General features: G+C 42.2%; 2 protein-coding genes across 12 annotated transcripts in view; one reads left to right on the forward strand and one right to left on the reverse strand.

The window, feature by feature from the left end:
• NIM1K (NIM1 serine/threonine protein kinase) overlaps positions 1-18530 on the forward strand; it is a 74220-nt gene extending 55690 nt beyond the window's left edge. For 2 of the 5 annotated variants that reach the window (XM_043514480.1, XM_043514481.1), the window contains 3 exons: positions 294-1443; positions 12293-12561; positions 13951-18530. In XM_043514480.1, the coding sequence (XP_043370415.1) occupies positions 1152-1443; positions 12293-12561; positions 13951-14700 (1311 nt within the window). In that variant the 5' untranslated portion in view covers positions 294-1151 and the 3' untranslated portion in view covers positions 14701-18530. Of the gene's footprint in view, positions 1-293; positions 1444-10610; positions 10948-12292; positions 12562-13950 lie in introns of those variants that run through there. The other 3 variants (XM_038402607.2, XM_038402604.2, XM_038402608.2) reach the window with 3 other exon arrangements.
• HMGCS1 (3-hydroxy-3-methylglutaryl-CoA synthase 1) overlaps positions 3041-23434 on the reverse strand; it is a 37742-nt gene continuing 17348 nt past the window's right edge. For 4 of the 7 annotated variants that reach the window (XM_038402602.2, XM_043514479.1, XM_038402601.2 and 1 more), the window contains 7 exons: positions 23035-23199; positions 22200-22368; positions 21893-22063; positions 20380-20486; positions 19875-20000; positions 19403-19566; positions 14730-18988 (listed from right to left, as the gene is read on the reverse strand). In XM_038402602.2, coding sequence (XP_038258530.1) covers positions 18896-18988; positions 19403-19566; positions 19875-20000; positions 20380-20486; positions 21893-22063; positions 22200-22368; positions 23035-23199 — 995 coding nt within the window. In that variant the 3' untranslated portion in view covers positions 14730-18895. Of the gene's footprint in view, positions 3533-14729; positions 18989-19402; positions 19567-19874; positions 20001-20379; positions 20487-21892; positions 22064-22199; positions 22369-23034; positions 23200-23434 lie in introns of those variants that run through there. The other 3 variants (XM_043514478.1, XM_043514476.1, XM_043514477.1) reach the window with 2 other exon arrangements.

The raw sequence follows: 23434 nt of genomic DNA on the forward strand, positions 1-23434 counted from the left end.
CGCCTTCTGTGCACAGACTGGTACTGCTGGGTATAGAAATGATTAACAGTGTCTGATAAAATTCCTCTTCCTGCACAGTTATCAGCAGGTAGAGAGGAAAGAACATCTTACTATTATCATGTTAAGTGATTGCTGGTAAGTATGTTTTAGTACAAGCTGTAATTTGTATGTGTGCCAAAACCAAGGCAGTATGGAAATAAAATTGGTAAATGATCTATGCTATCATGTAGCTCAGTGAAACATGAGGCGATTTATATAAAGGGTTTAATGACTTTCTTCATCTCTCTTCTTAGGAAGACAACGCATCTGGCAAAATTTTGAGAAGGCTCAAGGCTTTAAAGAAGGCTCGTCTAAATAAAGGAGGGTTAAAGTGACATTGCAGTTACTTAATCCTGTGCTTTCCTTCCATGTGACTCGAGCAAGACTGAGGTACAGCTTTTCTTTTTCCCGGTGCACAGATTATACTGCTCCTAGCATCTTCCAGCAGCAGTTCTGTACACCAGAGTAGCAATGGAAATTAAACAAAGCAGTGGCAAGCATTTTACAGCAGGGCTGCAAGGTAACGGTCAGGCATTTCCAAAGCACAGTGAAAACCTTGCTGTCTGAAAAATGAATCTAAAGAAAATTCAGCTTTTGGACTGAGCCTTGAACCAAGAAGGACTGCATCATATCCTACCGAAGGTTAGCTGTTCAAAGTGATCTGAAAGCTTTTGGATTTATTCAAAGTAGTTATTGAGCTACCAGTCTGAGGTGTGCCCATCAGTGTTTTCAGGGCAGCAAACTAGAACCTGAAAGTTAAAGAAGTGTCAAATGTATTGCATTTGTTTGCACTCCATTGAAAATGGACTCCTTGCTTTTGTATGTGTACAGTTTACAGCTTTAATTAGCAAGCCTTTTTTATCTTACAGATAAGGATTTAAAATTGCTCGCTGGAGATTAAAAGCCAATTGGTTTTTAATTTTACTTCTGATTTTGGATAGAACTAGCAATGTATATATATGATGGCAAATTTGGTTTGTAAGTCATTTCCACACTGATCTTTGGACCTCTGGCAATTTTTGTTCAGGTTATCACAATTCTGTTATGTCCAGGATTGTATTCCACTGGAACAGCTTGCTAAACCAAATGGAAATGTGATCACTCTGTGGACTATGACAACAAGCTATATGAATGGCGGAGGTCTTGGAAACCACCGATATACCAGGTGGAATCGTGAGGACAGCGGAGAGGACTATGGGCGGGCTGAGTGCTATGGAGAAGATGAGGAGTGCAGGAAACGCAGGCTGACCCCGTTTGAGAAGCTAACCCAGGATATGTCCCAGGATGAAAAGGTGGTGAAGGAATTAACTCTGGGGAAGAGGATTGGATTCTATCGAGTCAGAGGGGAAATAGGGAGTGGGAATTTCTCACAAGTGAAGCTTGGAATTCATTCTCTAACCAAAGGTAGGCCATTTGCAACACGTTATGATTGTGGTGGTGCTGTGTGTATATATATGGTGCAGGGTTCTTTGGAATTAAAGGCACTGTGTGAGTCCTACGTACCTATGCAGTTGTGGCAACATGTATTTATAGGCAGGGACACAAGTAAATGCTTAGGACTAGATTATCCCTTGCCCTTGAACAGGGGAAGGATCATTCCCTATCTAGCACCTCCTGTGCCAGATTCAAGGAAAATTGCATTGTCTGTGTTCCAGGGCTTGCACAGGCTGCATCCCTTGGCTTCCAAGCACCACAGATAGAATGAAGCCTTGGGCCTGCCCCCACATCACACAATAAAGCTCATTAAAGGGTGGTTCTGTGTGCACATACCCCTGAATTCCGTGGAGCACTTGGAGGGGTTGTACCTCTCCCCAGGGTCCTCGGCCACATGGCAGCCTGCACTTATGTGATCCGGCATGCCAGATTGAGGCTCAGACCACTCCAAGTGTGGCTCACTTCGCCCTATCACCCCAGGTGCAACAGCCTGAATTTAGTGGTCACCTCAGCAGATCGTTCTGCAATCACGAGTGATCCATCCAGCCAGATGTCATACATTCCATCTTCCAAAGGTGGGGGTTTCCCCAGGTCAATCTGTTCTTCACCCGGAGCAACAGAAAGTGCCCAATGTTCTGTTCCTTCCAGAAACACAGCCCCTGCTCAATCACGGATGCATTCCTCCTACCTTGTTGGGGGGACTACCTGTTGTATGCCTTTCCCCTGATCCCTCTCATGCACAAGGTCCTACTCAAGGTCCCCTGAGATGGGGCAGAGATAATTCTGCTGGCACCAACGTGGCCTTGACAACACTGGTACACCACGCTCCTGGAGCTGTCAGTGGATGCCCTGATCACATTGCCACTCCTCCCCGATCTGATCACACAGGACCACGGTTGTCTTCATCACCCCGACCTCATAGAATCATAGAATATCAGGTTTGGAAGGGACCTCAAGAGATCATCTAGTCCAACCCCCTGCTCAAAGCAGGACCAATCCCCAATTTTTGCCCCAGATCCCTAAATGGCCCCCTCAAGGATTGAACACTCAACCCTGGGTTTAGCAGGCCAGTGCTCAAACCACTGAGCTATCCCTCCAGTCCCTCCACCTCACATCCTGGAAGCTTCATGGCTGAACCACATGGAGCTTCTGTGCTCTAAACAGGTAAGGGAGGTCCTCCTTGGCACCAGGAAACCCTCCACTAGAGCCACATATCTGGCAAAGTGGAACAGGTTTACTTGCTGGTGTGACCAGCATTGTACATCCCCACTTCAGGTGTGTATACCTCTCATCCTAGAGTACCTTCTGCACCTGAAACAGCAAGGCCTGGCAATGTCATCCATAAAGGTACACCTCGTAGCTATCTCGGCTTTCCACCCAGGAGCATCTGGACGTGGGACCTTAACTTGGTCCTCTCCAAATTAATGGGGCCCCCGTTTGAACCACTGGCGACTTACTTCCTTCTCTACCTGTCATGGAAGGTAGCCTTCCTGCTCACCCTTACCTCCAACCCACCTTATACCGTTTTCCACAGAGATAAGGTGCAACTCAAGCCTCACCCGGCCTTTCTTCCTAAGGTTGTGTCACATATTCCTGCCTGTTTTTTATCCTAAGCCTCATGCCAGTAGCCAAGAGCAGAGGCTGCACTTTCTAGATGTTTGGCAGATGCTAGCCTTCTACATCGAGCTCACTAAGCCATTCAGGAAATCGAACCAGCTGTTCATAGTGGTGGCAAACTGGATGAAAGGCCTCCTGGGCTCTTCTCAAAGAATATCTTCCTGGATCACATCCTGGATCATGTGTTACGAGCTGGCCAATATACCGGCCTCGGCACTTACGGCACACTCCACAAGGGCACAAGCCTCGTTGTCAGTGTTCCTGGCCCAGTTCCTGATACAAGAAATCTGTAGGGCAGCAACTTGGTCCTCGGTGCATATGTTCACTTCTTATTATGCCATCATCCAGAATGCTAGAGATGATGCAGCATTCAGTAGAGTGGTGCTCCAGTCAGTGACTCCATAACTCTGACCCCACCGCCTAGGTAGGGCTTAGGAGTCACCTAATTGGAATCGAAATGAACAATCACTAAAAGAAGAAAAAACAGTTACTCACCTTCTCGTAACTGTTGTTCTTCGAGATGTGTTGCTTGTATCCATTCTAATACCCACCCACCCTCCTACCCCTCTGTCAGAGTAGCCGGCAAGAAGGAACTGAGGAGGTGCCGGGTCGGTGCCACTCCAGGAGGCTCCACAGCCGACCCGCCAGGAGCTGCTACGGGAAAACTTTCTGACGACTGTGCATGTAGCGCGCGCGCACCTAATTGTTTCCTTAGCCACTGAGGACAGAACACAAAGCAATGGGCTTAAATTGCCACAAGGGCGATTTTAGGTTAGACATTAGGAAAAACTTCCTAACTGTAAGGATAGTTAAGCTATGGACACTCCATCAAAGGAGGTTTTAAAGAACAGGTTGGACAAACTTGTTAGCGATGATGTAGCTAATGCTTAGTCCTATCTCAGTGCAGGGGACTGGTCTAGATGACCTGTCGAGGTCCCTTCCAGTCCAACCTTTCTAGGATTGTGCTTGCTGCAATGCTGAACATAGAGGAAGATATGGTCTCTGACCCAAAGAGCCTAAACCTTGAGACACAGGCAATGGCTTCCTCCGGGCCCCAGGGGTGCTCAACTCTGCCCCAAGCCCTGCCCCCACCCAACCCCTTCCCTCCCAGTCCCCATCCCCTACTCTTCCTGCCCAATTTTGCCCCCTCCTCCAAGTATGCCCCATCCCCGCTCCTCCTCTCCCCTCCCCCCCCAGTGCCTCCTGCACACCACAGAACAGCTGATCAAGGAGGGCAGGAGGCAATGGAAGAAGTTGAGCGGCGGAGGCCCTGGGGGGTGCTAAGCACCCACTAATTTTTTTCCAAGGGTGCTCAAGCCTTGGAACACCCACAGAGTCAGCGCTTATGCATTGAGAATAAAATGTCTTCATTGTGGTTCATCAAAGAGCACATAACCCACTGTTAATGTAGAACTAAAACAGTCACTCAGAATGAGCAGTAGGGGCCAGATTCATCTGTAAACAAATCCTGCTTTTTTATGCTATTCCAGTGACACAAAGCTGCTGCTGTGCTAAGTTTAACCAGGTTTCAGAGTAGCAGCCGTGTTAGTCTGTATCCACAAAAAGAAAAGGAGGACTTGTGGCACCTTAGAGACTAACAAATTTATTTATTATACGCTCATGAAAGCTTATGCTCAAATAAATTTGTTAGGACTTATGGCACCTTAGAGACTAACAAATTTATTTGAGCATAAGCTTTCGTGAGCACATAATAAATAAATTTGTTAGTCTCTAAGGTGCCACAAGTCCTCCTTTTCTTTTTAAGTTTAACCAGGTTATCCATTTATGTATACGTGTTCACTGGGTGAAGAAATGGGGTCACAACATATTGATGATATGTATGTAAGCATGGCTGCTTTGCATCACCAGAGTAGCACCAAGTAGCAGGAGCAGGTTCGTTGGTATAGTCCTACTTAGCAGTAGGTACATGAATTGGTTGGTGGCTTCTGAGCACACTTACTAGACTGGGCCCCACATGTGAGTAAGGTAGACAAATGCCTGTCTCCCTGGGCTTTGTGAATCACTCTGGGTTTCAGATGGAGACAGGCATCCAGCTGCCTAGAGTACGGTAGTAGTGTGTATGGGCAGTGACAGGAACATAGGTGCCTGCAAAAACTTTGGGGGCCAAGTATGTTTAAATGCATTTGGCAGCAAAATTTTTGCTGCAAGCACCTGACTTTGGTGGCAGCCAAGCAAGAATTTTGTGGTGCACAGTAGAGCCTAAAACTGGGACATAAGGGCCTAAGTACCTTTGTTTTCACTAGTTGAGTATTAAAGTTAGTTCTGTCCAGGTTATAACTTTACATTCTCCAGTCCTCAATCCACTAGGTAACCATTGTGGCTTCAAGCGGCTTCAGTGGAAAAAGCAAGAATTACAGCAATAGCTGGAGCATGGACAGCTACTGCACTGGAAATGGGCAGTGGAAACACCCCAGAGACAAGCTTGTTAAAAGCCTAACTGGTTTGGATGCAAACACCAGCAAAATCAATGATACTTGCTAGGGATCCATCACAGTCCCTTTCTGTTTATCGCTCTTTGTTTTGTCCATTGTCCAGTCACAAGGGTGACTAACCCCCTTGGTATTTTGCACCTGCCTCAACAATGTGTTATCATATGATCAGGTTGGTACAAGAGGCTAGAATCTTAGGGCTAAATTGACAAGGGGGGTTTAGGCATCTAACTGCCACTTTAGGTACCACTGGCATTCACAAAACCACCACTCAGCTGCTGCTATTCTCTGTAGGCACCTAAAGTCCCTCAGGGCTGAATCCCTAAAGGGGCTTAGACTCAGCATTGCAACATCTAACTTTTAGATGCCCTGTGCCTAATGGAATCCACAGCGCTGAGTTCGTTGCCCACCTCCCTATACAACGCATAGGGAGAGTTAGGTGCCTACAAATGGGATTCACAAAAGCCGGCATATTGAGCAGGGAGCCATCTAAGCTAATCAATAAGACATATTGTGGAGAGAGACAGGGCCTAAGCCTCACCACAGAAAGTGAGTGAGGAATCTCCCTCAATTTGGGATTCATGCTGGAAACCCTCTCCTAAAGTTAGGCTAAACCCGATCAGTCCTTTCTCACAAAAACCAAGAAGGAAGTGGTGCCTTCCTTGAATGCAATAGCCCACTACTCAGCGCACTTACTCAGCATATGAGAGACCCATGTTGAGACCCCTGCTGGGGAGTAGCAACTTGAACCCAGCTCTGCCACCTCTCAGTTAAATACTCTAACCACCAGGTTAGTAGGGTGTGGTTCTCTCATTCTTTCCTACTGCAGCTGCTCCACTTTGTATCAATTAGAGCAGGGGCTTGAACTTAGTTTTCTCTCATCATTGCTCAGTGGCCTAATCACTGAGCTATAGCATCATTTAACTTTGTTGTTGGCGGCCCCATTACTATTTAAATAGTCTTATTCACCCCTTATTCCCCAAGTCACTCTTCTTCTCACACCCTCTTTTGAGGACTATGCAGAATTTGAAAAAATTTAACATTATGGAAATTAAATCTGCCACTTTTGTAAGATAAGGTTACTTTAAACTTGTCTGTGGTATCAGACAGTGTCTAATCTTTGCTGCTGATGTAAATATCTGAAACAAAGCTTAGAATAGGCATGAAGGAATTGCTTTGCAAAGTAACAAAGAAGCCAGGATATACTTTAACTATTAGAAAATTAATTGACTGGGGCTAAGGTTGCACTTAATCTTCTTAAATTTTGAGTTAGGTCAAAAGTTAAAACCTTGAATCTTCATTATAGCTCCAAATCCTGTATGTTGGAACTCAGCACTTAGCAAGATGGATCCTAAGGTAACAGAAGTATCACAATTTTCTATATCTAGGAGCCCCTAGTTAGTTCAATGGTAGCATGAGCAGGCCATTAGTTTGGTGGGGGAAGGGTGGTGCGGATGTGTGTGTTAATAAAGAAATTTGAAAAAACCACCTTTGTCTCAAATATTGCTATTGTTGCGACATTCTTTAACTTCATTTAAACATTTCAATTTGTGTGGGTGAAATATCAGTCTAACAGATATACATTTGTCACTGTACCTCCACATTTTGCATCATTTATGTTCCCTAGTAATTTAAAATGCATAAAACCATACAGTTTTGAGATCTGGAATTATATAATTAGTTAAGTTGATGCTTCTGAAAGATGCTGCAATTTTAGACCAACATATGAGAAATTGTTTTTTAAATGCACGGAACAAGTACGTGCATCATGAGCCATGGCAGGGCAAACTGCCCGCCACTGCCCCGTTAAGTCCTTTTTTGCTGAGTAGTCCAGCTGTGGTACTGGTGGTGATTCAGTGATGTGGATGCCTGCCCAGTCTGAATCAACCAGAAATCACCAAATCATTTCACGTAAACAACACACCAGCTATCCAATGTTAACTTATAGTTAATAACGGCCTTAGCAGGTTTCAGATTGGTGATCTAGATGTGAAAGGCTCCTTATCCTATTATTAACTGCCTGATCCATCCTGTCCCCAGTGAGGAAATTTACAATACACTCACAAAAATGCAATTTAAAAATCCTAGTCTAGAGAATCCCGATTCCTTTGGCATTTTACTGGGCAACAATTAAATCAATAGAAATACTGCCATATGCAAAGCTACAGTATATTGTTTTTCATGACCAATGTAAGTGTTCAAATACTATAGTGACTGATATTCTATTATAGCAGTTAAAATTGAAGCTTGCTTCTTATTATAAACTGATTTTTCAGCCTCTCTTACGACTTTAAAAAAAAATAGTAACGTCCCTCTGCACGTATCTCATTACAGGATGCACATTTACTGAAAACACTGGTTAAAAAAAACAACAGAAAAGGCATTTTAAAGCTGAAGTGCCTGATTCCTCTCTCACACTAGTGTAATTCAGACATAAACTCACTTAAGGTGCTGCAGTTACACAGTTGTAAAGTGAAAGAAGACTAAGCCCCACAGAGTTTTGAATATTTTCTGTCAACTTTTGAAAAACATAATTTTCTCTTTTGGGGGGGTAGGGTTTTTTTGATTTCCCATATCTCCAAACTTGCTTGGCTTATGAACGGCAAATGATCTTTGTTTTATTGTCCTTGCTAAACAAAAGAACCTTTTAGGCTTTTTTAACAGAGGGTGAAGACTAACATTATTTCCAATTTTAATAATGAGTGGAATTTCAAGAGGCAGAGTATAATTTAGAATTTGACCAGGACATCAGGGTAACACCAGAACTCTTGCAAAAAGATTGTAAGAATTTTTATAAGCCAGAATTTTATAAGCCAGTGCCACCTAACACCATGATGACACATTGGTTCAGCAGATGGAATTACTAACACCCCTTCTTGAAGCATGTAAGTGTTTTTGTGTTGGTCTCTCATCCAAATACTAACCTGATCTGACTGCTTAATTTATGAGAACACATGAGCTCAGAAGTAGAGTTACTTGAAGAATGCTCCTCCCCCCTGGAAAATGTTGACTTTTCATCAAAATGTGTAACCCCCTTTAGGGTTGAAAATTAAAGAATGAACATTGTCAGCCAAAGAGAGCCAAAAAAAATCGGCTTTGTGGTGAAAAAAAAATCAACATGTTTTAAGGAAAGCAGATTTCCCACAAAAAAATGTGTTTATTTGAACCCCCAATTTTCCATCAATACAAAAGTTCAATGGAAAATTTTCAGCAAGCCCTATTCATAGGCCGAAGTGATCTCTCTCCAGGATTCAGTAACATACATGCGGGCCCAGACCAACCTCTGATTCTGGTGTCCTCCCTGCTCCTTCCTTTCCTAGGTATTCCCTTTATTGCTGCGCGATTGATATTAAAGGAGATGTTGCTCAATGATAAGATACTGCTTCCCCTGGAAAGCAAACAATCAAATCAAGCAACATATTGTGGGTCACATGCAGCAGATAGCTCTTCTGGTACCAGTGAAAGAAAATAGAACAAAAACCTCATGCATTGGGAAAGATGGAGGGTTTGCAAACCTTTAGAATATGTATGTATTCTATATATGTATAGCAAAGAAACGAATAAAAGGTCACAGAGAGGGAAGGGCTTGGGGCTTTAAAACATCTCTTGGAGTGGCTGGAGAGTGACTGCAAGAAGGAAAGGGCAGGGCCATGAGAAAGAGATGGATCAAAAAGAGGAGAAAGGGATAAAAGGGCACAGGGAAAAAATGGGAAGTCTTAGAGAGGGGAAAGTGGTGTTGCTTCCCCTTGTTTTCAGACAATGGTAGAGTGAATTCTTTTTTATGAACATTGATTGAATCCTAATTGAAATTTACATGTGTGTGTCATAGGTTTTATACTAAAGTCGTGACATTCAGGAATCATGGCGAGAGATGTGTCTTTGTTTCCCTGCACCAGTCACCTGACACAGATTAGTGTTTCAAAAGATTCTTACCTCTGTCACATGGCAGAAATCAGTATCCACTGATTGTGGTCTCTACTCTTTATTTATTAGAAAGACTAGAAAACAACAATGAACATTGTTAATGCCTGTTCTTTGTATATATTTCCATAATTTTTAATTTAAATACTGATGCAGTTTAGCATTTTTTTGTCTCTCAGCCAATAAATGACTCCCGAGCCTGACTGCGTAGTAGCCCCTAGTCCAAGTTTTCATGCAGCTGTTGATTTGGAAGTCATAGCATGATGGCACGGTTCCACCAAAAGTGAATACTGCAGTATAAATGCTAATGCTCCCCACCCACATTGCAGGGGGGGGGACGGGGGGCTGGTGAGGTTTGATTTTGCAATGCACAGCAGAGGATATCGTTCCAAAAAAAATATTAAAACCTGGGGCATAACTGATACTTGGGTGACATTCACCTAAGAATGTAAGGACTGTAGTAGGCCTCCACTGTAGCTAACTATGGTCATTCTGCTCTACTGGATGTTGGCAGCTTGAGAGGAGACGCACAGAGGGCCTCAGCACCCTGAGTGTAGCAAAGGTGGGCCCAGGGCCTCTTCTGAATTCACCATTATGGACAGGGCATTTAGGGGCAGGGTTACATAGTGGACACAAACTCCTATGTTGGGATTGTGCAGAAGTCACAGCCCCTAGTCCAGGCTAGGAATTGGAGTCACAGCTGTGGATAGGTTGCAGAGGGGCTCTGTTTCCTTTCTGCCCCCCAGCCTTGCACAACCTGACACTGATGCTCTCTTGTCTACTAAATACCACCTTTCTCAGGCCTGCCAGAACTGGGAGGGGAAAGGTGGAAGTAGAGCAGTGCAGACACAGCCTGGCAAACTGAATCCCCTTTTCTAAATCAGTGCACTCCGCATGTATCCAAAGGTTATGTGCACCCAGACCTGGGCTACATTAGCAACAGGGTTCATTTACAACTTGCTTGAATACGTCTCTAATAGTTTGTGGCTCATAATAGGACTGAGGACTGTAATTCCTTGGTCTAATTTCAGTTGTTGGGTTTAGTGTGTGGGTGCCAGGTCGTGCTGGTGGCCTTTGATAAACTGGAGGTCAGACTAGGTAACCTTGTGGTCCCTTCTAGCCTTAACTTCTATGACTCTCTCCCTAAAGGCCTTTGAAAATGTGCACAGGCTGATGCCTACAGAAAAGTAACATCTGCAAGACCTGCAGCACAACACATGCAACTGCGACCTGGACAGGCAGTGGGGCTTCTGTTGACGACCTGATGATAAGCCCCGGGGGTCCAAAAAGGCCATTGTGTTGGAGGCTGCCACTGGGGATGCCATGCCTTCGGTGTCTCCCTCCATTGCTGGTCCAATCTGTGCCTGCTGTGGCAGGAAAAGGAGTGCCCGTCAGAATCAGACGAGACCGATCTCAACCGTGATGACCATGGTGGCGCCAAAGGATATTGCGCTGGGAACCAACGATGCAGGGGAACGGTGCCGAGGTACCCGTCCTGGGAATCTGTGAGCTCCTCTCTCGGTGCTGGGGAAGGGGATCACCACCCCACTGGTGCCGGGGAGCTAAGTCTGGAACCTAGTGCCGGATAACAGTGTCTTGGCAACCATGACCGGGAACGGCGCCGGGGCGAATGGTGCCGGACCAGTGATGGTGATCTCCTCAGTATGGCTGGCTTGCCTCTAGACAGTGCCGGATGATGCGGCACCGGAGACTCATCCCTGACTACCAGGGGCTGGGGTGCCATCATGGCAATGGGATCCCTGGTGGCTTCAAAAGTGTCTGGTGTGGAGGGCAGCTCTAGTTCCTTCACCTGGCATTGCTCTGGGGAATTGCTGGACACCAGACTTGACGGTACCCTCAGGGGAACCAAAGTCAATGGCACCAACTCCTGCTGTTTGGACGCTAAGTGCTCCTTCGTGGGATGCACTGCCAGTCCGGCTGCCTTTGGCATGGGGAGCGCCCCCTGTTGGTCTTCCTATGCCACTTGTGCTGCACTGGTTAATGGGAGTGGTGCCGGGCTGAAGCTTGCAGTGCCGAGGAGCACCGGTGCTGAGGGTTTCTTAGACTAGTCCTTCCTCAGCACCGTGTCGTGTGAGGCATTCTGTACAGACGCGCTCGGTGCCGGGTCCTGACGATCCACGGCAGGCTGGGGATGAAGAACGGATTCCATCAGCAATAGTTTCAGTCGGAAGTCTCACTCCTTTTTCATCCTGGGGTGGAAAGCTCTACAGATTTTGCACTTGTCTGTTTGGTGCGCTTCCTCCAGACACTTCAGACACGAGTGATGGGGGGGGTCACTCGTTGGCATAGGTTTGCCGCAGGCTCCACAGGGTTTGAACCCTTGGGCTCGTGGTATGCCCCAGAGCCCAGAGAAGGAAGGGTTAGGGATTGGGGGGAAAAAAACCCACTCCCCAACCCTTATCTATCACATCTATCAGATATGAACTATTACTACTAACTAAGAACTAAACTACAACTATCAGAAATTACGCTAAGGGAAGCACTTGCTAGGCAAGCGACCGCAGTTCCAACAACCGTCACTAGTGGTAAGAGGGAACTGAGGAGGAGCCGGGTCGACAGGGGCACATATTCAGCGCCATAAAGGCACCACTCCAGGGGGCTCCACAGCCGAGCCGACGGGAGCTGCTAAGGGAAAACTTTTTGATGACTGTGCGTGCAGTGCACACACACCTAATTGGAGTTTATATGAGCAATCACTCAAAGAATTGAGATTTTAAAAAGTTTTCAGTTAAATGAGCATTGTTTTAAAGTAAGAGTGTGGATATAAATATTTGTTGTATTAATACATTCCAATACATTTTACTCTCCAGAAAAAGTAGCAATTAAGATTTTGGACAAGACCAAGTTGGACCAGAAGACTCAACGCTTACTGTCCCGTGAAATTTCCAGCATGGAAAAACTGCACCACCCGAACATTATCAGACTTTACGAAGTGGTGGAAACATTGTCAAAACTGCACCTTGTGATGGAGTATGCAGGAGGTGGGGAACTCTTTGTTAAAATCAGCACAGAGGGAAAGTTAGCAGAAATGGAAAGTAAATTAATTTTCTCCCAGATTGCATCTGCTGTGAAGCACATGGTAAGTTTTTTTTTCTGTAGGCCTAAATTACCCTTCATTACTTCAGCAGACTTCATGTATTTTTGTTTTGTGTTGCAATAAGTAAGAGTAGTGCTAATGAAAGGTTCCCGAAAGGCAGCTCTGGACACTAAAGTCCCTGTAGAACAGGGACCCCCCATGTGCAGTGGCAATGTAGATTTCCCCACATCACTGTTCGTTAGCCTTTGTCTAGGGATATCGCTTTTAGGGAGAGACAGTACTGTTGTCTCCATGCCCATTCAACTCTTGGCCTCTCTGTTTAATGCCTAACTATGCTGCCTTTGCGGTGTGTTTTCTGATACTGTCACCTCTTCTTTGGGTATCGGACTGAGAACACAAAACTCATTTCACATAAAGTAGCACACCAGTATGACAACTTTCCTTACTCTTATGCAGTACTCTCATCCACATGTGAAGTCATAACCTAGGTGTTACATCTGTAAACACACTGAATGAGAGAGAGTCTATATCATCCCAACTATTGGAACCCAGAATTAGCATGTTAGAGCAGGTTTCTGTTTTTGTAGGTAATGGAAGTGCTAATAATGGGGAGGGAGAACGCAACAGATGAGAGGGAACAGCATAATGGCACCTGTTAGCACTGCTGTAGTTTTAGAATAAATCAAGGTCTAAAAAGTGATAATCCCATTTAGAAGATCTTTGTGGATCAAATTCAACCCTGGCCTAAACTTCTATAGAAGTCAATGGTAGTTTGGTCTGCTTTTTAATCAAAACTAAAAGACCGCTGAGGTATCAGCCACAGAAACATTCAAAAAGAGATCAAAGGATGTTCTGTTTGGATACAGGATAGTACATAAAGGCCAATCACATGCCTTTTGGCATTAAATTCGAATCCCACACAAACACAGTAATAAGATGGAGGTATGGTTAAAAGTACTTATCAGTAAAGTAAGGTAAAAAACGTGAAAGATATTGTAATTATTGCAAAAACAGTGTTATAAACCCCTTAAAAGAAATATGAATATTAGGGTTAGGAAATACATTTAGGTTGTTCAGGTGCCTTTAACCGTACAGCTATGATTAATGCGCGTGTTGTTATGGTGGCAGATTACACTGATTTTTAAAGACACCTTACAGCTTTTTCTCCCCCCCTCCCACCCGGTGTTAGCACAGGGAAAATTTAAGTTGGTTTGGGCACCTTAACTGTGCATTTCCATACTTTACATCTAGACTTTCCTAGTCCAACTATAGGGAAACAGTGGAGGACCTCAGATCCACTGTGTGGTAACTTGGCAAATGTAGACTTTTTAAAGTGGCAACTTCTGTATAGCAAAGATGCAGAAAAAAAATGAGCTGGAAAAACCTTCTCATATATACTAATACTTTACTTGCTTTCCTTTTGCTCTACAGCATGATAACAATATCATTCATCGGGACCTGAAAGCAGAAAATGTACTCTATATCAGTAACACCTGTGTGAAGGTGGGAGACTTTGGATTCAGCACAATAAGTAAAAGAGAGGAAACTTTAAACACTTTCTGTGGGTCTCCTCCTTATGCTGCCCCTGAGCTCTTCCGAGATGAAAACTATGTTGGTGTTTACGTGGACATATGGGCACTAGGCATCCTTTTATATTTTATGACAACTGGTACAATGCCATTTCGAGCGGACACACTAGCCAAACTGAAGAAGTGCATTCTTGATGGGACATATAGCCTGCCCCCATACCTTTCAGACACCTGCCAGAAACTGATCAGAGGAGTTCTTCAGCCAGTCCCAACTGCACGATACTCTATTGAATGTATTATGAAGAACGAATGGATGCAAGGGATACAGTATCCAAAAGCCTTGGACCCATTTAAACTGGATCCAAAGTATTTATCAGAGACTAGTACCCTCAAAGAGGAGGAAATTGAAGTGAAAAATACCTTGGAAGATTTGGGAATCACAGAAGAACACATTCAAAATAACCATGGAAGAGATTCTCGAAGCTCAATAACTGGTATCTACCGAATTGTTTTGCACAGAGTGCAGAAGAAAAGAGCCCTGGAGACTGTTCCTATAGTTACACAACCAGAACCCAAAGAGCAAGACTTAAAGAAAGGTCACAGTTCACACCGTGGTATCAGACATACATCCAAGTTGTGTTCAATTTTATGAATTGTATATAGCAGACTTTACATTCAGTAACTTTAACAAGGGGTTTTATTCATTTCACAGTAAACTTTGATGTTACATTTTTGTAATTCTTAAATAAACCAAAACTGCCTTAAATCTCAAAATGTATTAGTTCATCCAGAGGACTGATGTGCTCAAACAGACTTGTTTGTGTTTGCACTTTGGCCCACAGACCTCACATGTAAAATGGAAGATATATTAATTGATTAACAAATACAAGTTGTTTAATGGATGTTTTTTAATAATTGAGTAGAATTACTCAATATAGTTGGGCTGATCTTTTAGGGACAGCTATTTATAATATGTGGCCACTTGCAGAAACATTACTTTATTAGCCTGATGTTAAGTCACAACAATACAGGAATCTAAATGACTGCCAATTTGCAATGGACAAAATCTGGTTATTTAAAGAGACTGATTCCTGAACACCTGTGAATATTTATTTACAAGGAATCTATAACTATTTACTTAAGCTAAGACTAACAGGCATATATTAGGTATTAAATGTTAGCGCTTCATTTTTAGCTATTCCACCTTGACAGATAAAGAGCCTCTAACCTTTTTTCCCTTTCTCATCATTAGTCCAGGATCAGCTTTTGAAAAATCCAGAAAATTGCTTCTGGTTTGTCTAGGTATTTCTTGCTGTAATGTATCACAAGTTACCCTATATTTAAAGTCAAACCCTAACATGCTGCTCCACTAACTCAAATCAAACATTTTGCACCTTTATTTTAGTACCACTGTGAGAAATGCTGCTACTCCTGGGTACTGACAGATATGCTGCCATCTACTGGCCTTAGTATGGTTTGATCCCTGTGTGAATTAATAAGTAAGGCTACGATTTTGTCATGGACATTTTTAGTAAAAAAGTCACGGACAGGTCATGGGCAATGAACAAAAATTCACAGAAGCTGTGACCTGTCCTTGACTTTTACTAAGAACATCCCTGACAAAATGGGGAGGCAGGAGGGTCAACTACCCTGCCCCGCTGCATGTAGTGGCAGGGAGCTGTGGCCCCTCACCCCTGCCCAGCGGCTAGGAGCTTGGGGAGGGTCAGGGAGTGGCTGAGAGCTGACAGGGGTCCTCCGCTGGGCTAGAGCATCCCCCGCTGGCAGCAGTGGCTGGGCTGCTGCAGGGCCCCAATGTCACGGAGGTTAGAGAAAGTCATGGAATCTGTGACTTCTGCTACTTCTGTGACATACTTATTAATAAGACCACGAGTAAGGAGACGAGGCATCAAGAATGCAGAACTACAGCGTACCCAGTCCTGCTCCAAACGAAGGCCATGGGCTATTGCTAACAGGCCCAGATTCCAAGTTTTTCTGGCTTTAGCTTCACTTATAGATTCAACATTAATGTCCTTGAATAGGGCATTAAGGAGACATACCACAATGCAGTGCTTCAGCAGCAAACATTAGCACCGAAAGCCGAAACAGTTTGTTTTTGTTTTACTTCTAATGGTCACTAGTATCAAAAATCAACCACCAACTACCACAACTCATACACAAGAGTGGGACAAGGTTGGTTGGTTGTTTACTCTGGGTTTTTTTTTTTAATATTCTAGTTTCTTGTAATAGTGGTCTCCTTACTTTATTCACATTGCTACGTACCCTTTTAAGAGAGAGCTGCCCTATGCAATCCTTGTGTGTAAGGTAGAAGACAAAGATACTCCTACTTCTGCTTAAGTCGGAAGTTCTGGGCTCTGCTCCCCCCTACATCAACTTAAAATACAAACTGTAAGACTGCTTCCCCAATAGTTATACCACTATGAGCTCACACAGTTAAAATGGCTACTTTGACAGCTAGAGGTAATCCCCTATTAGGCCAAGTAAAAACTGAAGTTGCACAGTTTGTATTACTAACTGACAACCAGAACTTAAGTTCAAATGCAGCTTTTCCAGCTTTACACTGGCCTGATAGGGTTTCAAATAGCTTTTTTTATACATTAAAAATGAAGAGGGGTGGTTCAATATTCCTTCATTTGCTTTTTATGTAGTAAAGAGGAGCTTGGATTTAAAAAAAAGCAACAGGAAACTGACTGCATCGTAGTCAGAGATGGGTGCAGAGCAAGAGGGCAGTCAAGAAAAATTAAGTTATCAAGTCCTTCAAAATATTGAAGGAAAGGGGATAGGAATAGAATTGTTGCAGACTACAGCTGCATTAGAAATGGTTTGGTTTTAAAGAATAGGCTATACATAATATTGAAATATACCATCCTAAAACAGGATTCTAAATATTTGTGGGTTAGAGTGTCAGCTAGACAGTCTGATTAATTTTCCTTTTAATATTCCACTATACAACAGAAAAGGGAAGCATTTACACCAGAACACCTGCAGAGCCTGGGTTCCCTGATCAGTAACCTGTACATTCTCCAGTGTTTGCTGGGTCATTAGATTCTTCCTAATCCATTTAAGAGATGTATTCCACATCAGTTCAGCACTACACCAACACCGGTTTCATATATCTCTAAAATTTTATTTACAAAAGCATCTGCTTCAGTGCTAGTGAAGATGGCAAGTTAATTTTTTTTGTGCCCGTAGTTCTTGGCCTGTCCATTGCCAGCAATAGACTATTCTGTGATAAATTTGTCTTCTGGCGACAAATTAAGTTGCTCTTATGAAATTAAAAACCCAAAACACTTGCAAAGTATCTTTATGCCTCATTTCTCCATCACTATCTGTAAAAGCACTTAGATCATTAGTCCACATCAGTTCATATTAAATGAAAATTTTAGAAAGTTGACTGTACATATCCAACAAAAAAAAAATTTATCAAATCCTAGTGAGTGACATATGGTGTATTATACAAACACTACATTACACAAAAACCTGCATTTTGCACATATCATTTCTGCAAGTTTATATTAGACAATTAAATTTTGAAGTGGACAGTAAAATAAAATTAAACAAAAGACTCAGTCCTGTACATTAGAACAATTTAAATATATTTTACAAGTTAGCAAGACTCTTCATATCTCAGAATGGTCTCCCCACTAGTTTTGGGCATTTAATCCTTGCCTGATGAACAGCTTTCAGACTGGAAGGATGGAAAAAGGTTTTTGTGCTTTCCTGCAACAGTCTTGTTATAGAAGTACAAGGGGAGTGTGAAATATGAAGCCAATCATGAGTTCAGAGTTAAAAATTGTCATGAAGAAAAATACAGTAGAAGCAAGAGCTAGGAGTCAAGGACGAACTATCACATCTTTTCCCTTTGTGGGTTGTCAGTTTGATAAGCTCCCCTTAGCATTTGGAAACCGAGAACTAGAAGTCTGCTCTCTGATCATTCTGACCAAAAAATAAAGAAAAAAAAAAAAAAAAAAAAAGAGTATTAAACCTAAAGGCCTTTTAAAAGGTGCCAGATTGAAAGAATTAGGGAACTAAACCCTTTATTTGACAGATATAGCTTTCTTCCACTGCCCTGCCAAGAACTGCTCAGTGGAAGGACAACAGACTCCAACTTCATTCAGTCCTTGGCCTCTGCTAATGTTGCCAAAACAGTATAGTGGTGGGCTTTAAGGATGTGGATAAAAGTGATGCGATATGGACTGAGACCAAATCTATCTGGTGGTCGCAGATTTTTGATCACTTAATACCTACCCCTGCTTAAAAAAATAAGTTAGGAAAAGAAATGGGTATATTGTATTTAGAAAACTGACTACTTATTGTCAAGACACTGAGGACCCCAACATTAAAAACCAAAGTGACTTCAGAAATTAAAATTAAGAGAGAGAGAGAAAAAATGGCTTTTGGTCAGTTTTTGAGGAGAGGAGGGAAACCGTTCCTCCCTCCTATGCACCTCCCCCCACCCCCCTTTAAAAAAAATGTACAGCCTATTTTAGAAGGTTTCACTAAAAATTTTGGGAAGTCAAGCAAAATTCCTGTTTTTCTGTGTCCAGTTACAAAAATCTTATCGGTACACCCATTGTTGAACCCTTTTTTAAAACAACACGAACATCCAGAGTTATGAAAGCCCACAGAACCTTTGCCTTTTTCTTTTCCAATACATTCATGCTTTAGTGTTATGATACCACATTAATCAAAGCCTCTCAAAGAGTTTAAACAGTTTTCCATGCTCCAATTAGAGTATTTCTGTACAGCGAACCTTAGATAATATTTAATCCCTTTTCCTTTCCCACCACATGCCCATTTTGATTAATTTCGCACCTCACAGAGGTATATTAATGCTCTCCATTGGTAACAGAGACAGCAACAGCTTCAGATTCTTTTGTTGCAGGGATTCTTGGCACTTTCTTAGCAGGGCTTGGGATAAGCTGAGGAGGAAAAAAAAAGTTTTAGAAAACACAAATTTCCAGTTCCAGTTTTACTCTTAGATTTTATTGCTTTTTCCTAGACTTCCAGCATTTATCACCCAGACAAAATTCATGCTACACTAGTTAGAAAGTTTGGTTTTAGGTATTGGCATCTGATTGGATGTTTCTGCAGTTTTGGTTTATATACAAACTGACTCAGCCTCTCTTGCACCAAAACTTACATTCTGCATTTTTTTTTAAATGTATATCTTTAATTTTTTGGCTCTTATTTTACCTTTTTTAAACAAATTAGATGGAAATAACTTGTCAGCCCCGGTCCTCCTTTTACAGAGGGTTGGCATAGCACCACCATATAGAAATAAAACGATGTAAATAGCAAAACTAAAAAACAAAACAAAACAAAAAATTTTTCACCTCATTAACTATGCTTGAATGGACAACCTCAGCTCCTGCTTCCAAAGGCCCATCACCCAGCACTGGACGTCGAGCATAAGTTCTTCTGTGTTTTTCATCCACTCGCATTAGGTACCACGTTCCCTCAAAGAGATCATTCACTGAACACTGTGGAATGTAGTTGGCTATGAGGAAACCAGTAAAAATTGTTACCCGATTGTTGATATTTATTGTAGCATTCTCTGCCCCTTTCCAAATTGCAACAATAGCAGAAGAGCAAGTGTACTAATACCAAAGTCTAGCCTTCACTTCAGCTCAAATTGTGCCATGAATACACTTAACTACCGCAGTGCTTGTTTGAAATTATGTAAAAACTAGAAAGGTCTGAAAGCCCCAGACTTTGATCCTTAACTGGATCATGGATTTGATAACAATATCAGGAATTTACTTTGTTAAGCATATTGTAATTTACTTTATATGAAAATGCCTTTACCCAAGTGATGCGTTTCCTGTCTAATCTTCATGTTTTCAGCAAAGACATCTGGTGCAATACACTTTCTTGAGTCAAGTCTTGTTTTCAGATCAGATAGGCTAGCAGTTATTTTATCCAGAGAAGAACCTGGAACACACAAGACCTCCACAAAGTCAATGCTAACATCATACGTAAATGTCAATGCACTAATATTTCAAGAAGACTTTTGTACGAACTGGAAGACTATAGTTGTATTTTAATATGCAATTTCCATGATCTCTGGGACTCAAGATTACATTATTATAGCTTTAGTCATTATAAGTGACAAAAAGTTACAAAGCTAGCCTTTGTAGAGTTAGAACATGGTGAGACAGCATCTTGAATTTTAGTCTTTTTCCAAGGGTACAGAAATACTTCCATCACTATTAGCCAGTCTGTTGCATGTCTGCTTATACTAATGTTTTACTGTAGCCAACTTTTCAGGTGAGCTGTTCAAATGAAAAATTCAATAGTCAAATTAACTGACCTGGTGTGGCATCCTGTGTAACTCTAATGGAGTAGAGTGTAGCAGCAAAACCAGAGCCATAGGAGAACACACCAATTCTTTGTCCTGCTAGCTGCTGTGGGGAGTACCTGTACATCAAGCAAAAGTTAAGAAGAATTAAGAGACCTACGCTTAAGTGCCAATTTTAAATAACCAAGTGTGATATTTAGCTTCCAGGAAGAAGCCTGCTAGGACCAAAGTTTATTGGATCGGTGCAGCTCACATCTCAACTACAAACCACAGTTCCTATACATAAAACTACTAACACAAAGAGTGCTCCTCACTTCTTGTTTTTTCACTTCTGATGGTGAGGCATCCACACATTGCATCACCTGTATTAGACAATATGCATCTCAGGGAAGGGAGTCTTCTCACTTTTTAATTGAAAAGTGCCACATACATCTACAGCACTATATAATGATCTAGAAAACAAGATTTAGGATTCTGCAGTGTAGCTACCCTCAAACTAATTTAAGTGGAATGGGGTTAAATAATGTCCAGAACATTACAATCCTCAGGTTATTTGCTTTTTCCATGCCTAAAGCATATCACCACCTCTAAGAAAACTAGAGAGCCCAGGCTGAGAGAAAGTTGATACTAAAGAGTGGACTTGCTAGAGTTCCCTTTGGTGCTGTCACAGTCTCAATGGCTGCACCACAGCTGATGCTAGCTGGAACTGTCTGCAAAGAAACAAATAAAGTTGCTCTTTGGGTAAGCTTATTTTGGTGGGGAAGAGAAGGTGTCTTGATTTCTCTCCTCTTAACTTGTTTGGAGGCTGGGGAGGTGTGTGCTAGTAAATGAGAAATTTCATCAGTGGCTAATTAGTTTGGATAGTAGGGAAGCAGCTATTTCTGGATGCAACTCACGAAAGATGGGCGGATGAAGTATGTGAGACAAAAGTACATACAAATTAGGTACCGGGGTAGGCTGGTTTCACATTATTAAGTATGCATGCAGAATCATTTGAGCTGCAGCCAGCCTCTAGTAACCATCTAATCAACCCTGCCATAACCTGTGGCAGGTTAAGAAAGGCTTCTGATCCCTAATCCAGCAACCATGTGTGTGTGTGTTCAGGTTAAGACTGCAACCAGGTGGGGGGTTTGTTTTTTGTTTTGTTTTTTACAAAGATCTAAAATGTTGTGTTGCTAATCCAAGGCATAGATACTTGATGCACCTATGTTTATTCACCATCAACTGTTAGTATGCCGTCTTGCACAAGACGGCTATCAGGACAACCCCTTCCATGGAATGCGTACAGCCTGCTTTCCCACTTCCTTTGCATGACTCATGTATTTAGAGCACTTTGCTAAACTTATGTTCGGGGTTAAAAAAAAAAAAAAGGATTGCTACCTGAACTTCATTCAAGGGAAAAGATTTTTTGAGGCTAGTTTGTTTTGGTTACAGTAAGCCTTTTGGGAAAAAGTTATGGATCTAAAGCTTTTCAAGAGTTAACAGGTCAAGTCACAACTTCTTATTTTTCTGGCTTTATACTTACTGTGCTAGAAGAGAAGCAAGGCAGCCATAGACTGAAGGGGTGTACATGTTTCCATTTTGATTGGATACAAGTAAAGAAGCTTTGGTTTTCTGATTAAAGAGTTCAGCACTAGCTTTCATAAAGGCCTTCTCCACATCTCTGTCAAAATAGGTATCCTCCAGTTTTACATCCCTATTTAAAAAATAATGAGGTTTAGAAACTGCTGCTCTTCACTAAAACAGCTGAAAGGGAGAAACATATAGGATGCATAGCATATCTGAGATTCCCTTCTTCCTTAGGCTAATTAAGTGATAGTAGCAGTTCTCACCTGAAAGCTTCCAAGCCACTATAGATACCATTTTCTGTTTTAGAATTCTGGTCACTAAGAAAGTCATTCAACAACAGTCGAGCCACAGATTTTTGTACAAGTTTACAGTATGGAGAATGGAAGATCATGAAGCCAAAGTCATTCAATGTAAAGTCTCTGTCACTTCCTTCTGGAAAAGGCAAAAAAAGGCAAAGTAAGTTGTAACAATACATGTACAATTGCTCAAAATTAGCTAATTTTTTTTTAAAAAGCAAGCTACAGCATGGCAGAATCCAGGAGATTACTATAAAATCTAGCCTTTGCTGGCAAGTTACTAGAGGCACGTCAGTTATTTGCATTTCAAAATACAAGGTAATTTCTGACAATCAAAGAAGCTCTTCAGATAACAATTGGCAAGCTGTGCCTGTATAGTAAATTGATGCATGACTGGGGTGCTACATAAAAAAAAGCAGAATAGTATTTTGGCACATCGGTAAGCTTTAGCAGTGGCAGGAGGTAGTTATTTATCTCCAAAACAGTGCTGCTCAATAAATATGAAACAAAATGCTTATATTTATTCTGTACAATTGTTGAACAATTTAATATAAATCTCAGCGTCACAGGATTAAGGGGACCATTAAAAAAGCAAATACACACTCACATCCCACTAGGCAAGGTACACTGGAGGTATAAGCTAGCCAAAGTCCTGGTGACAATGTTGCTTCCCTAAGGTTTATTTAATATTTCCTTAGGCTGGATATGCAGTTGGACAGATACTGAATTCTCATTATGTGCTCTGGCAAATTGAATTTTAGATTGCCACCAATGCATGCAAACATTTTTCAGTAGTACGTACCTTTTTGCCACTGAGCACGAATTTTGTTGCGGTAGACAAAATAGCAGCGATCTAATGCACTGAGGTAGCACTGAATAGATAGTTTACCATCAACTACAGGATATTCAGATACCATATCTGGCTTATAAAAGTCATAGGCATGTTGCATATGGGTCCCACGCAGTCCTATTTAAAAAAAAAAAATTTGCTTAAAAAAAAAATCACTTTATAAGTCAACTTGAATACATCACCCCAAGTTAGTGGCATACAGGTAAAATTTGGTGCTGGCCAGACAGCTTAGTAGTTCTCTCACATCCATGGTGGTTTGACATACAGCTCCAGATCTCCCACTACCTAGGCGAGAGTGGAAGTGCTGGCAAAACTCCGGGATAGATTCACAAAAGGATTTAGGTGCCTTAGT

Source organism: Dermochelys coriacea, chromosome 5 (assembly GCF_009764565.3).
Source record: "Dermochelys coriacea isolate rDerCor1 chromosome 5, rDerCor1.pri.v4, whole genome shotgun sequence".
NCBI lineage: Eukaryota > Metazoa > Chordata > Testudines > Dermochelyidae > Dermochelys > Dermochelys coriacea.